The sequence below is a fragment of the Pseudochaenichthys georgianus genome, chromosome 16, assembly GCF_902827115.2.
Source record: "Pseudochaenichthys georgianus chromosome 16, fPseGeo1.2, whole genome shotgun sequence".
NCBI lineage: Eukaryota > Metazoa > Chordata > Actinopteri > Perciformes > Channichthyidae > Pseudochaenichthys > Pseudochaenichthys georgianus.
In genome coordinates this window covers 32,291,042-32,306,348 of record NC_047518.2, presented here as the reverse complement: position 1 = coordinate 32,306,348, position 15,307 = coordinate 32,291,042, and the positions used below count along the sequence as shown (strand labels likewise).

General features: G+C 40.6%; 1 protein-coding gene across 3 annotated transcripts in view; it reads right to left on the bottom strand.

The window, feature by feature from the left end:
• Positions 1-15,307, bottom strand: part of LOC117460670 (raftlin) — a 139,655-nt gene that overhangs the window by 30,424 nt on the left and 93,924 nt on the right. For 2 of the 3 annotated variants that reach the window (XM_071205926.1, XM_071205928.1), the window contains exons 4-5: positions 12,876-12,984; positions 5,834-6,311 (exon numbers count right to left, since the gene is read on the bottom strand). In XM_071205926.1, coding sequence (XP_071062027.1) covers positions 5,834-6,311; positions 12,876-12,984 — 587 coding nt within the window. The remainder of the gene's footprint in view (positions 1-5,833; positions 6,312-12,875; positions 12,985-15,307) is intronic. The other variant, XM_071205927.1, reaches the window with a different exon arrangement.

Genomic DNA, 15,307 nt, shown 5'->3' with positions numbered 1-15,307 from the left:
GTGCTTTTCTGGTATCCAACCAGTTTGATTTTCTCTTCCTGTGAAAATGTGTCATGTACCCTGTGCAAGGACCCTTGGTAACTGATATGAGCTTAAGAAAATGGTCTTAGAAAAATAGAGCAGCATTTCCATTTACTTTAGTACACTCAAATTGGTACACAAAAACATCATAAAACGAACAACAATTCAACCTGGTCTTTTGTTGCCCTGAACATCTTTTTCCAAGGCTGCTACTCGTTTTTTTCACTTGGTTCTTTTAAAACAACAGACGGGAAGTGAATTTGAATATATTACTGCTACAAGTAATCGTCGTATTCCTTTTGTTTTCCAGCAATGATTTTACTCTGCTGATGCAGAACCTAAAAGGGACCATTTCATTGTGACTGAGCTAATTTATAGTATAACCTTGAATAATGCATTATAAGCTCTCCAGCTAGCTGTTGTTTACATCAAGCAGAAATATACATAATGCAGTGGTTCTCATGAGGGGGAAACAGGCTTGGAAAGTTGCCAATTGTATGCGTGTCACTGTTCCTCTCCCATATCATTTAAATCAAAGTGATAGAGTTGTATTTGTTGGGATGTGAGTGAGTGAAATATTTGTTCTGCCTTGCCTTTGAAAAACGGGAGATGTGAGCGAGGTCCCATGTTGGGCAAAAGCTAATTAAATTAAGTCAGCTAATGTTTTCCCCTTTCTTTCAAATACAAATGTCAGACTGTCATTCCACAAGTGAGCCAGATGGACGAGCAGAACGGGCGGCACTTTCACCCACCCGTCAACCTACAGTACACACACACACACACACACACACGCACGCACACGCACACGCACACGCACACACACACACACACACACACACACACACACACACACACACACACACACACACACACACACACACACACACACACACACACACACACACACACACACACACACACACACACACACACACACGTTGACGTGTGGTGGTAGGGGGAATCATGGCCCAATCGCTTTGGTCTTTCCGTCCATCCATCCGCCCGGCAGACATCCAGGAAGAATGAATCATTTATAAGCATTTCTTGTCTGGCTCGTCTGACTGATGATGATGTGACAGCTGGCCACCAAAATTCCCCAGATCTTATAATTTGTCACTCTTGAGAAAAGTTGAATCGATGCAGAATATTCACACACGCTCCCTTTGTCCGTCCCTATGTTACCCATGTTACAGCGTAGAGAACATGGCAAACAATTCTTGGACAACACACAACACCAAAATGGCTTCCCATTTAACATTCCTCCGTCTTGCCAAAACAACATGTGACACCACTGTGAAAGATTTTGTATCGATCTTTAATGTATAAAGTGGTTTACAGTTTAGGTCCACAAGTCTATAATGATGTATCACAATGGTTTGATTCATGATGTCTTTCTGTGTGCCGGTGAGCTTCAGGCACGTCATAAAACAGCTTTTTCAAAAATGGTCATGTATAATCACAGATTAAAAAATACAGCAAATCTGCATCTCCGTGTAATCACTGTGTAATTAGATGAGTAACAACATCCAACCATATTTGAGAATGATGATAACATTGATGCTGATGGGACATTTTTGTTATATTTATAAACAGCTTGACATAAAATAACAGCCACCAGCAAGAAAACATTCTGCTCAGGCCCTGTTTTTCTCACCATTTAAGATGTGTTTCTGTATAATAGATGAGAGTTTTCCATGCATCATATTTCATTAAAGTGTAATTATGCTATGATTATGGCACTGAGGCGACTAATTCAGATGGAGGGGCAGGTAGCTAATTTTCTAACCTATTCTAAGACTCTCTGGGTGTGTAATCATCTTTTCAGTTGCACTCTGTTCACAGGAGATACTGTATGAAGCATCAGAGGGATTAACTACTGCCTATGGGGCATTTCAGCATGCGGGGCAAACCGGTAAAGGGTAATACCAACAAATCGGAGGACTATTTTATGATATTTTTAGGTAGCAATGAAAAAATCTGTCTTGCTGATATCCATTACTCTGGACTCCGGTATAACAGTCAAACTGGAGCCGTGCTTTCACTCGGCATTCCTGAGTATTTCAGAAATCATTTTGATAGAAATCTGTAGGGCTGCCCTCTAAACGTGTATGATTCAAATAATCAGTTGAGAAGCACTCGAGTCGGCTAGCATTTGTCAGTCAAACCACTGCCTGTTTTCTTTCCCTTCCTTCCTTTCCTTTTTTGCTGCAGTATTTTACAAATCTTGATTCAGGTACAGCCCCTAGCAATCTGACTTGATGTGAAGTCAACGCATTCAGATACATGCTGTTTTGTTTTAGCGTGGCCTGTGATTGACTTGTTGCATCGCTGCAAAGCATCAATAAAACATTGTATCATACGAAATGAGAAGGCTCAGAATTTATGAATGAATTGTGTGCCTCATCACTTCCTTGCTCTGATTAACCAGCCAAGACTTAAAGCAGTGACCCAAGGTCGCATGTTCACTGTGACTCTGACAAGCTTGAGATGCTACAACACATCTCCTAATTCCCGGGAGAGAATCAGTGCAGAATGCAGCAGAGGAGTCTTTATGTTCAGGAGAAACATACAGTAAGTAATCTGTTATCTTTAAGGGACTTTTTAACACGCATACATACTTAAAATGTCTCACCAAGATGTAACCCCTAAAGCTACAGTGTTAATGACACGGGCAAACACTGTTGTATTAATGAAACAAAACAGAGATTTGATTTGTGATGATGAGGGGATATTATAACAAACAGTGATAATGATACTGCAGTCTTTGTAGTTTTCTTGGTTGTTTTATCAACTAACACATTTTTAAAAGCCAGAAACAGTGTTGGTCACTCACCTTATTAATATTTCAGAGAATTCATATGAACAGGGAAGTTAAATCTTACCGTCATCAATAATGTGATATTTATAGCTATACTTGCGTATTACAGACACAGACACACCAACAGGTTTAACTAAAGTAATCTAAGTCATTCGGAATAAACTCTGAAGCAATAGGACTTGTTGTTGCTAGCAGTCCAAGTAAAAAGCATGTGGGCGCATGAGTGTTGTGAAGGCATTTGGTTTCAAAGGCTTATCTGATGCCGGTGGTCAGCCGCAGTAACCCTGTAACAGATCTTAGCAGCGTGGCTTTCAAACATGACATGTCATCAATTCAACGTCTGTTTCTTTAATCTGAGAAGCTGGACACTGATCCCATCAGAGCAGAGATAACAAAGATCTCAGGGGAAAACCGAACCACTCTAATGACTCCCTCTGGACATTGACAAGATGATTTCAGACTGAACTTCATTAGGATTACACCTACAATAAAACTCTTCATTTAATATCTTGACTTCAGTTTATGATCTTCCCTTAAAGCTTGTTATCTTTGTTAGTAGCTTTGATAAACAAACTGACAAGAAACTCAACCAATCAGAGAAGTGGATATCTTATCTTAGGTAATTAAGCATAGGCTTGTTAATATTCTCTTTTTTTCATTTGATGATGTGACTTTCATGTAGTACACAGAAATCACTGGGAAAGGGTAAGGCTGGCAAATAAATAAAATATGATTTTTTTTCACCCCTTTGCTCATAAAAAACATTCCAGGTGGCATTTAATTCCCTACAAAACGTGTTTAGCTCATGCAAATTAGATAGACATAATAGTACAGCTGTCACTACCGTGTTATACTTTCCGTTCTGTTTTACACCAGAATCCCTTTTTCTTTAAACCTTCCAAGCATTTGAGTCTCTAAACTTATAGGCTCAGTTTCTATCCTTAGGTCCAGACTCGGGGATGGTGATCATCTTTCCATCATAAGCCTCAGACTTTCGCCAGCTCTATCGCCAACACTTGCATGGCGTTCACCTCGAGATCTGAGGATCAGCGAGGACAAGCCAGCAGTAGCTGAGACTCTTGGGCCTTCGCGGCAGACTGGGCATTAGTAGAGAGGGACATGGGAGCTTGGCAGGCTCCCCTACCACCCCTTCTGGCTGCTACACCAGTGCTGCTGGCGTTGTCGCAGGGATTCAGGGGGATGGAGGTGGGGGTAGAGAGAGAGCTGTGAAGCTGAGGGAGGTAGAGGACGAGGCAGTGGGGGATTATCTCGCTGCAAAATGCACTGTAGGGAGGCCCAGATGGACCAGTGAGCTGTGGTCTGCTGTGATGCCAAGTTTGTGTTATTGCACACATATACATAAAGACACCAACTTAATCAAAGTATGTGAGCGGCACACCAAAGAGTAAATTAATTATGCAACACACAGTCTTAGATGCTTTAAACCTAATCGCTTTCTACCCTGTACATACAAATATACAGTATATGCACACAAACACAGAAACGTTAACACTCCCAGTGGGATGTGTGTCCGATGCACAGTTTGCACCTTGCACTAACACATATCACAAATAGGTTTGGTGAGAGGAGGAGAGACAGTAGGAGGGAGGTGATGGGTGTTGGGTGTCTCCATCTGTCATCCAAAATGCTCAAATAAATCGAAAACTATAAACGCCTTACCTAATTTCAGCAGTGTTCCCGCAGAAAAGGAAGCTACCCTTAATGGCTCGGAGAGGTGTAACCACGCATGAGATGTGCAGTTTCCGAAAAACCCGACAAACTGTTGTGGTGAATTTCACAGATTAAGCTTCATCGGCTAAGTGTGAATTTGTATGCATCACAGCTATAAGACGATTCCCTTTTGTGTAACGGATATAAGGGATTATATCCCAAGGCAGCACATTGTTGAGGCAAAAGCAAGAAATGACACCTCCGCAGTTGCCAAGTGTTTCAAGAGGGATCTACAGTGCCACGCTGTGCTTTAGTTAAACAGCCAAAAGCTATGGCTCCAAATGAAACCAAAATACAAAATCTACACATAACTAGACAGATATTGGCTAAAGATTACAAGATGTCAGTTTAAATAGTTGTGAATGGGAGACTACAGTTATCAAAGGATGCCCCTGATATGGGATTTAACCCCAGACTGCTTCCGCTATGATGTGATGAGTGAGCTCACGTGTGTCTAGCAACATGAGGCAAAAACTAAATCATTTTTAGCCTTTCACAGTTTGACCTTTTAATTATCATCCCTCATCGGGTCTTCCTGTGTAATTTGTAGGGATAGCAGTGCAGCAGGTCTGTGTCATCTGGACCCAAGAGTCTTGTAAAGTTTAAAAGATTTGTAAAGTTTTTAAATGTCGACATTTAATTATAGAGCCCCTGTTGGGCTGATTAGTTTAATATTCTTTTAAAAGATCTGTTTCCCCAAATAACATGTAGCATATTTATTCACCTCATGTCTTATGTAGCTATTCCAATGCTTTGGGTTTTATATGGCCACATATTGAAAAACGTGACAGTTTGATGTTTGCCCTGTCCAGTCACTGCTACGTATATTTGTGGTGTCCACTGAAAAAGGGACATTTTAAAAAGTGCAACAGAAATATGTGCAATTGGCTTTTGCCTTTTTGCATAGTAAAAAAGGAAGGAAAAATAACCTTTGTTTTCATGGTGCTTATTTAATGGTAAACAAAACAGTATTACTTGTATACAGTATTTAGATCTCCTTGTAATTGTATATTCATCATATTTGTCTGATATTTAGTATCTTTATTCCCTAAAATTGTTTCCATGGCTTTCTATTACCCCATACATAAATAAAGAATCCACACATACCTCATTACGTCCTTCATCTACTGTTGCGGGTTACCTCGCTCTTTTCCCGTAATAATAAATGTTTCGAGCTTCATGATCCTAATCATACATGTCTTGCTTAACACATCATTTACCTCTATAGTTTGAGTGTATGATGGCAACCACAGAGACACTTACCGTCTCCTCTCCGTTGGCGGTATCTCAGCCTCTCCTTGGCTTCTCCGCCACCGTCCTTGTTATTATTGTGACACGGCGACTCCTCCTCCGTCAGCTCCTCACTGTGCTCCACATCTCCCTCTGACACTGGAGACGCCACAGACGAGACCTCGCCCTGACTGCCCTCCACCCCGCTCCCTGATTGGTTCCCAGTGTTCTCACTTTGAATCTTCTCCCCACTCGTTGCTGCTTCCCCATCCTCGCATGGAGCCTCCTCATTTCCCTCTTTGTCAGCTTGAGCTCCAGGTGCTGCATGGTTTCTGGGGCTTGAGGGGTTTGAAGGGCTGCAGCTGCCCAGGGAACCGAGCACCGAGCTGGGACTGGAGTGAAGGGAAAGGGAGGGGGTGTCTGGTTCTCGGATCCTGGTACATGGGGCCCCATACGGTTCCTGGACAAATCCTACGAACATCACCCCCTGGTCAGCAGCATCATGGATCTGCTGTTGGAAGCATGAACAACACACTGAAGTTAGGATAATGCAAGTAGTGAATCCAATCCAATCCAACTTTATTTATATAGCACTGGTTTTGGACAAACCACGCTATTTGAAGATGTTAAATTGTGCTCTCAGAGGCTGTGTTGGACACAATATGTTTCTAAAATGTACAGACTAAACCATTAATGATCTGAATGAATGTTTGTCATTGGCGGACTAATCAATGAATAACTATTCATTAGTTGCGTCCCTTGACTTAAATGCATGTACTATTTGAGATTTTGTTTGTGAAGCTGCTTTTGCATTCATTAGCTATTCAAATGCCTAAAATGTAAATTCAGGATGCAAAATAAGAACAGCATGAAGCAGAACATATTCAACAAGTTATTTCCCGAGACACCTCAAACTGAAACCAGACTTTCAGACTTAGTTTGAGAATATTTATCTAGAAAATGAATTGTTTTCCCCCACAATACTTGTCATAGTCATCTGCATCAGTTGGAGCTTTGTTGTTTTTGTTACCCCCCTCTGATTATTTTCCAGCAGCTTCTCCAATCACTCAGTTGTTGATTAGATTGGAGCGGCCACAACCCTAGTCAGGCACGGGCCACATCACAAATCCAGCGCTCCGCTTTCTTTCTGTCTTTTTTTTGTCATCTGGCATTTTATGCCAATATTGGGATTCTGCCTCAGAGCGAGATTGAAACTTTAACTAACTGTCAGACAATGTTAATGATGCCATTCTCCATTTCTGCAGCCCTCTACACGCCACCCCCCAAGCAAAGGCGGTGCCCGTCTCTGTCTCGAGCCACAGTGAGGGGAGAGAATCAAATCAAATCGCAGGTTATTCACTATGAAATTAAATTGGAAAACAGTCACATTGTTTCGAGCCATATTGTTTAATATCAGTGAACGCTCTCTGGGTGCATCCACATCATATTCCCCATACCAATATGTTGAAATGGAATTGCTGAGATAAGAGGAAACTGTTGTATCTCATTTAATGGTTATGCAGGCAGTCAGAGAGAGAGATGAATGGCTCTGACTGTCTAATGTTGCTGCAGTTGATCGCAAAGTAGATTCACACAGGGCGGCGTAATGATTGCATTTATTTTAGTACCATTATCATTACAATTTGATCAAATCCTGTGTTTGACAAAGTAGAACCATCAGATTAGATTTCCTTTTCCATATTTTTTCAACAGTCCAATATCATAAAAAGACTTCAGATAAAACACAAAAGTACTGTATTATATATGAGTGACACATGGGAATGAATCACAACATATGTAAACTCCGAGTCAAAAGAGACAATTTAATTAAATGTAAACGAGTAAATTACTATTTTATATTTTTGTTATTCTTGAGATTATAAATTAAACAAAAATATTTTATTGAGAAAAGCTTGGGTGAATAATGGAACTGCCATACAATAACTTTATACTGTACTCTATATAACTATATTACGGAAGAGGATTACGGCCACATGAATATTTTTTTTGGGAGGATTTTATAAAAAAATAAATAAATTTGTTCTGGGAAAAAAGTCAGAATTCTGACTTTAATCTCAGAATTCTGACTTTTTTCTCAGAAAAAAAAAAATGTTTTTTTGGGAGAAAAAAGTCAGAATTCTGAGAAAAAAGTCAGAATTCTGAGATTAAAGTCAGAATTCTGACTTCTGAATTCTGACTTTTTTTGGTGGTGTGTTCACAAACTATAACAAACTTGCATATTGATTACATTACATATTCTCCAGTTGCAGAACACAAACCTGACTTGACAGAAATGTAATTTGTTCATGTAATTCAAGACCTTTTAATACTGCTAAGATGTTTAAGGATTCAAACAAGAACAGTTGCATGCTTCATTGTTCTTATATGGAAACAGACAGTTGTAAAATACAATGTACTGTTTGCTCCCTCTTACTTTTTGTGTAAATTGTAAAATGATATGCCACTTACCCAGGTGAATAACTTGTGTAAAAGCATGAATGTGGAGCTAACCCCTTATCTGACCATTGACTGGAATATAAAGTTGCAAAGCAAGTGCCTTGTTCAAAGCATACTTGTTTATTTAGAACATATTTTATACTAGTGTAAAAAGTAATTAAGACATAATCTTAAAATAATGCTTAAAATGTTTTATGATCAAATGTTTCCTCAGGTGTCACATTGCCTTGATTCCAAATGTCTTGTTAAAGTTTCAAGTGGTGGACTGGGTGGTTCTTCTAAACAAGTAGATACACATACACACTTTCCCTATACACACACCACCACACCACCACCACCACCACCACACACACACACACACACACACACACACACACACACACACACACACACACACACACACACACACACACACACACACACACACACACACACACACACACACACACACACACACACACACACACACACACACACACACACACACACACACACACACACACACACACACACCTCTCAGATGTGCATATAAACAGACTGAACTAGTCTTCTACCAGTTATCTTAGTTATGAGAAGTTATGATTACAATTGTTTGCTTTTTACTAAGATTGCAAGTATTGCTTTGATACTGAAAGACATTCTGAAGGTAAATTGTATTATGTCTCAACATCTGTTTTGCAGGCATTGTTGTGTGCAACAAAACCTATCTTTTATTTTTGGATACTTTAATAATTGTTATTGCACTGGCACATTACAGGCAGATATTTGTTCCGTTTCTATATTTCACATCTTGTGGATCAACCAATAATTAAAAAAAAAAAGCAAAGCAAAAGGGCTGTAATTTTCCGGTCATCCTTGTGCGGAATTGCCTACTGCAATGTGTAAATCTCTCACTGAAGCTGGTTCTACAGTTACCGGTATTTCTGACTTTTTTCTCCCAAACAAATAAATGTTTTTTTGTTCTGAGAAAAAAGTCAGAATTCTGAGATTAAAGTCAGAATTCTGACTTTTTTCCCAGAACAAAAAAAAACAATATTTTTTAAAATCCTCCCAAAAAAAATATTCATGTGGCCCTAATCCTCTTCCGTACTATATATATGCATTTCAAGCTAACTGAACAATAAAAGGGCAGTATAAATTCATGAGGCTACTCAGTATTGGCATATCCAGCCTGGCAAGTGGGGTGGTTTGTGAACTACCTCTCTGAAAGGTCCCAATGTGTTCATTTTGATGGACTGTCTTCTGAGTGGTCAAACATTTCTAATGGTGTACCACAAGGTTCTGTTTTAGGACCACTTTTATTCTCCATATATATTAACAGTGTAGGTGAAAATGTGGATGAAGCTACTTTACATTTTTATGCGGATGATACTGTGATGTACTGTGCAGGTCCCTCCATTAAAGAGGCTGTTGTTAAATTACAAGCTGTTTTTAACACTATTCAGACTCAGCTCTCTGAATTAAAGCTTCTTTTAAATGTGGATAAAACCAAGGTAATGCTCTTTTCAAAAGAAAAAAAGACACCAGAGCCTGTTTTAGATATTGTAACTACGCAAGGAACAAAACTTGAAGTTGTTGCCTGTTACAAATACCTTGGTATCTGGCTTGATGATTGTCTCTCTTTTAAACTTCATGTCAATAACCTGCTTAAAAAGCTGAGGGTTAGGCTAGGTTTCTTCTACAGGAACAAGTCCTGTTTCTCGCTTGAGGCCAGGAAAAGGCTAGTCACTGTGACCTTTTTACCTGTGCTGGACTATGGGGATCTGGTCTATATGAATGCACCTGCCAATTACCTGAGCAAATTGGATGCTGCGTATCACAGTGCTCTGAGATTTGTCACAAATTGTAAAGCGCTTACACATCACTGTACACTGTATACCAAGGCAGGTATACCATCACTCTCTGTACGGAGGCTCAGTCATTGGTACACGTTTATCTATAAAGCTTTGTTGGGTAAACTCCCGTATTATATCTGCTCTCTGATAACACAGAGAGTTGCAAGCAGCTATTGTCTGTGATCACATGATGTAGTCTTGTTAGATGTGCCAAGAGCAAGGACTGTCTTAGGTAAGACAGCTTTTATGTGTGCAGCTCCACTTGCTTGGAACAATCTTCAGCAAGAATTGAAACTGAGCAATCTCATTCCTCTGCATGTTTTAGGCTAAATGAAATGCTCGTTGATACTATGGCCACTTGTAAATGTCTATAACTATGTATCCTGTAAATATAATGTATAATGTCCTTTATTGTTTTATGTTTCATGTGGAACTATGCGGCAGGTCTCCCTTGAAAAAGAGATCTATGATCTCAATGGGACCAATCTGGTTAAATAAAGGTTTGAAATGAAATGAAATGAAAAATGTGACAAAATCAAAACCTTCTTCTAAACCTCTTAATCTAAAGGAACAGACATCGTAATGGCTTACGTTTCGACCACCTCAGGTCAAGAAAATTAGGTTTTGAGGTCAAAAAGGAAACTTTTCCTCGCATCGTTTCTTTTCATTAAGAGAAAAGATGCAGAGTGCAAACTTAATGAAAAATATTCTGGGAGCAGTTTCCCCTTATTCTGCCACCAGAATATCAACAGCCTGCAGTGAAAAACCCATTTCAATTTGGACTTGAGACCACATTTCCTATTTCCCCCCGTAAGTTATTAAAGTGGCACCAGGAGGAGGAGTCTGAAGGTCAAGATGAGAAGCCCAGAGAGAGAGATTGAGGGGAGATGAGGGAAAGAGAGGAAGAGGGATTGAGACAATGAGTAGATGAAAAGGTAAAAATAAGAGAAAGAGATGAAGAGAGAGGATGAAGGGAATGGACTTCTCTGCTCACTCCTACCACTCATCCATGTCCACTTCCCTTTTAATAGATTTCTAGCATGGCCTCCTCCACCTCCTCCTTCAGCAAGCCTGTAGCAGCTCAAAAGATTAAAATGATAACCAACAGTAATGAGGTCCTACAGGACTGCGGCTGCATGACTAATCGAAGGGCAAAATGTACAGAAAGGTTCAGGATCGAGACTTCAAAGGCCTACAACGGTCGGTAATATACAGATTAAGCAGGGGGGTTGATTTGAATCACGATGATGCAGCATTACCAGCTCACAAAAGACCAGGGTGTGTTCCTATATATCATCTGAAGTGCTATTTCAAGCAGCACATTCACAACAGCTGGGGAGCCAATTCATTATCAGATCAGTGGATGTGATTCCTGCTCCTGTTTGCTGCTTTAATTTACAGTATGGAAACGACAGACATGTTAAGCTATTTGGTTTGCAAATCAGCATCAGCCTTGAACCCCCATGGAAACATAGCTTTTAGTATATTGCTTACTGCCTGAATAAGATTCATGGTAAACTGCAGCATTGCAAAACTATCTGTAAGGGACAATGTGCAGCAAGGCGGTCATTATGGGGAAAATAACACCCGGCAGGCTGATCAGGGAGCCCGACGCGAAGTGGAGGGATCTTGATCAGCCTGAAGGTTATTCAATGGTCAGATACTAAACAAACAAATGACTTGACTCCAAATATGCATTGCAATTATTTGATGGACTTAAAAATTATCTTATTTCTTCCGCTAAGTAAAAAATACTCCGTTCCATGGCGCACCAATATGTAAGATTCAAGGCTTTTATTGTCATGTGTACATACAGTGTAGATATATCAATGAAAAGCTTAGGTCACCGGCTCTTCCAACAGTGCAACACAATAAAATAGTGCAAGTAAATACAAATAAAACAGAATAGAAATAGCTGGAACTGCGACAACAACAACTTTACGGCAGCACTGTCCAAGTCTGTTTTAAGTATCTGAGCCACTAACAAGTCCTTAAACACTTCAGAGCCCCTACCGTGTTCCTGTTAGTGTTCACTTCCTGTCTGCCTTCTTCTGCTCATTCATCTGACGTCCATCGCTCCGTCTTTTAACCTTTTTTTCCTTTCTCTCCCTTGATCCTCCTTAGCAACGGTCGTTATAGTCCTTGACTTGTCTGTTCTACTGTATAAACAACGTGTCACATGTTCTGAATTGAACAATCAGAATTGAGTATTCAACTAAGTCGTGTAATAAGTGGTAGTAGTAGAAGCTTGTTTACATGGCTCATATTAGAGGAACTGCATCAAAATCAAAGTTTTAAAGTTCCCACTAATTTATACCTGACAACTCCTGAAATACACACATCAGCATCACCCCTGTGTTTCCTTTGTTATCGCTTGAAGCAGTAATTACGTTGGAAAAAATACATCTTTTTTTATTGTCACTCCTCCAACCTCGTGTTCTCCACTGGCAACTGCCTGAACGCATTGTGACAGGCTGCAGTTAAAAGCCTCCAGCCTGACAGCTGCAAAAATACAGCTGTAAACATACAAACATTGTGTTCTCTGAACTTTAACACAGCGTGAAGTGCTGAACAAATTCATTGGAGCCTTGGTAGCAGGCTGAGTTTATATTCTGGTTTTTGGATTTTCTTCACATGCACTTATGTCTGCCTTGGATCTCTGACTGAGTATTTGATGCTGGTTTATTCATCTCTTGCTCCCTTCCTTCCTCACTGCATCCCTTCTTCCAGCTGGGCACAGCCAGATGAACCTTTCAGCTTGGTATTTGTAAAGCAGCCCCTACCTTCTTGACGTAGCCCTGTATGAGCTCTGGGGTGGGCACCTGCTCCGCGGACAGACACTCTTCCAGCTGTAGTTTGTACGGCGGGCAGACAGGCTGGCTCCTTTCCACCCTGCAGGAGCCACAGTGGGGGGGGGGGGGGGGGGGGGAGAGGACAATGAGTTTCAGCCTTTCAGACAGCCAGCCTGCTGGACAACGACACGTAAGGGTACCCATGCATTCACACACATGCTCATACACATTCACAGACAAATGTGTACAAATATTACAGCCATCAAACATCCACAGGCTGTTATCAAATCTATAATACAAAAATAACCCCCTATCAACAAATTACAAAGTATCCAGAAGCTTTGTTAATGGTTTTGTTTCCCGGTGGGAGGCAAAGAAAAATACAATAAAACACTTAGAGTAAGCGAGACAAAGCTCCTCATGGATGAAAGAGAACACATGGGGAGCACAGAAATCAGGAAATTCAATGCAAATCCTGTCCGTCCGTCCCAAGACCTTCCCGCTGAGGCCATATCTGTATTTTGAGAAGGGAGAATCTATTTATAAAATGTTGTATTTTCCTATTCTGTCCTCTGGAGGAAATCCCAGAGCGAGCCCTGAGGAGACGAATGCCCCGGCTCCCACCTCCCTGCCTCTCATCCTGTTCACAAGGGGAAGACGCCTCACACGCCCTTTTCCTCAGGAGGCTTCAGAGTCTTACAGTATAGTATGTGTGTGTGTGGTTGTGTGTGAGGGCTGTGTTTGTGCTCTGCCAGGACTCTGGATTTACACAGACCCCTGATGTGTTGGAGGGTAAAAGATGCATGCATGCGTGCATGCTGCTGTGTGTGTTAAAGGCTGTCACAGTTCATGCAAAGACTTCCCTCTGAGTGCAGATACATGTCACTGTGTGCGTGTCCGTGCCTCTGTCTGCTTTACCACAGACCACATTTTTCTGACATGCCCCCCTATTGGATGCAGATCAAGCTGTCTAATGTATCAATTATAAGTGACGTTAAGGACATTAGTAACCACCGGTTCATGTCTTGCACTTTACACAATATAGTTTGGGGCATAACTCCCTTTTTTATCGTTTCTATTTCAGTACATAATAAACCAAGTAGATAATGTGTCAGGTTTGAGCTCAGAGTGTACTTTTGTTTTAACCCATGCAGAGCCTAGCTTGCTGTGAACCCATTTTTTTCCAGTCTTTATGCTAAGCTATTTTTCTTTACTCTTATTATTGATCCTGCCATTATAAATATTACAATTTAGAGGGACACTCTATTCATGTAATGAGTATTAAGTAATTAAGTGACATAAATGTAGGTTATTTTTCAGAAAGAAAGTTAGTCCCTACAGAGTTATAGGTCAAGATTCCCATAATGTAAAGCGCTTGGAGGGGTCGTACAGACCTGATAAAGCGCTATATAAGTACAGTCCATTTACCATTTTGGAAAAATCACTGTTATCACTTTAAACCCCAGCCTTAGTATTTCTTTCAGACTTCACAGCATAACCAATGCACCCCGCTTATGTCATCCAAATAGAAAAACATAGTCACAACACGTCTGCTCTACTGTCACTGACACCCGTCACTATTGCACATATCGCTGTCGCAGCACACGGGAGCAGAAACTGGGCCGACTGACTCGTTAAGTACAAACTTCACACACTCTGTGAAACATTTATTACAACGTGCAGAGAGCTGCCTCTCGTTTTTTCCCCAGCGTCATAACATTCAAAGGCACGATGTCAGAAGCCTGGTGGCACTGTCAAAAAAGGTGGATATCCCTCAATGGTTGCGACAGAGATCACAACCTACCAGCGTTGTGCTCCTGGGACATCTTCAGTGAACAACACAGAGAGATACAGACAGCCAACATAATATATGTAGAGTTCTGAAGTGCAAACTTTTGCTGTCTTTTCTTTCTTACATTATAAATGATTATACCTGCATGATAGACCTTACACAACCAGTTTTGGAAACAATACTAAGCGGTCTGCTGCTGCACTTGTGTGTTAAGAGGCAGATTAAAGTAATTGCATTGTTATGGTGATACCATTTAATTTGTATTATTTAATCTAACAATACATCTACTGTATCAATACAACGAGAGATGTTTTAAATCAAGGACTGACCCTTGAGCACTGTCATTTAATTTAATTTGGGTGATCAAATGTTTTGCACAAAAGTGTCACTTCCCTTGCAATGAATAGCTCATTGTGGAATAAAACCCTGAATACAAAGAGACTATACTGCAGTTACAGCAGCAGAGAGAGACCAGCAATTGAAACGCTGCACTCAGTCCTGGAGGGAGGCCTCAGGTTAAAAATAGCAGCTGCATCACCTGCAGTCCATCTTCTCTGTGGTAAGCAATGACTTTTCATGCAGCGTGCAGCACAGCTATGGGTCGCCCACCTACCTGGAGCCCCCTCCTGGG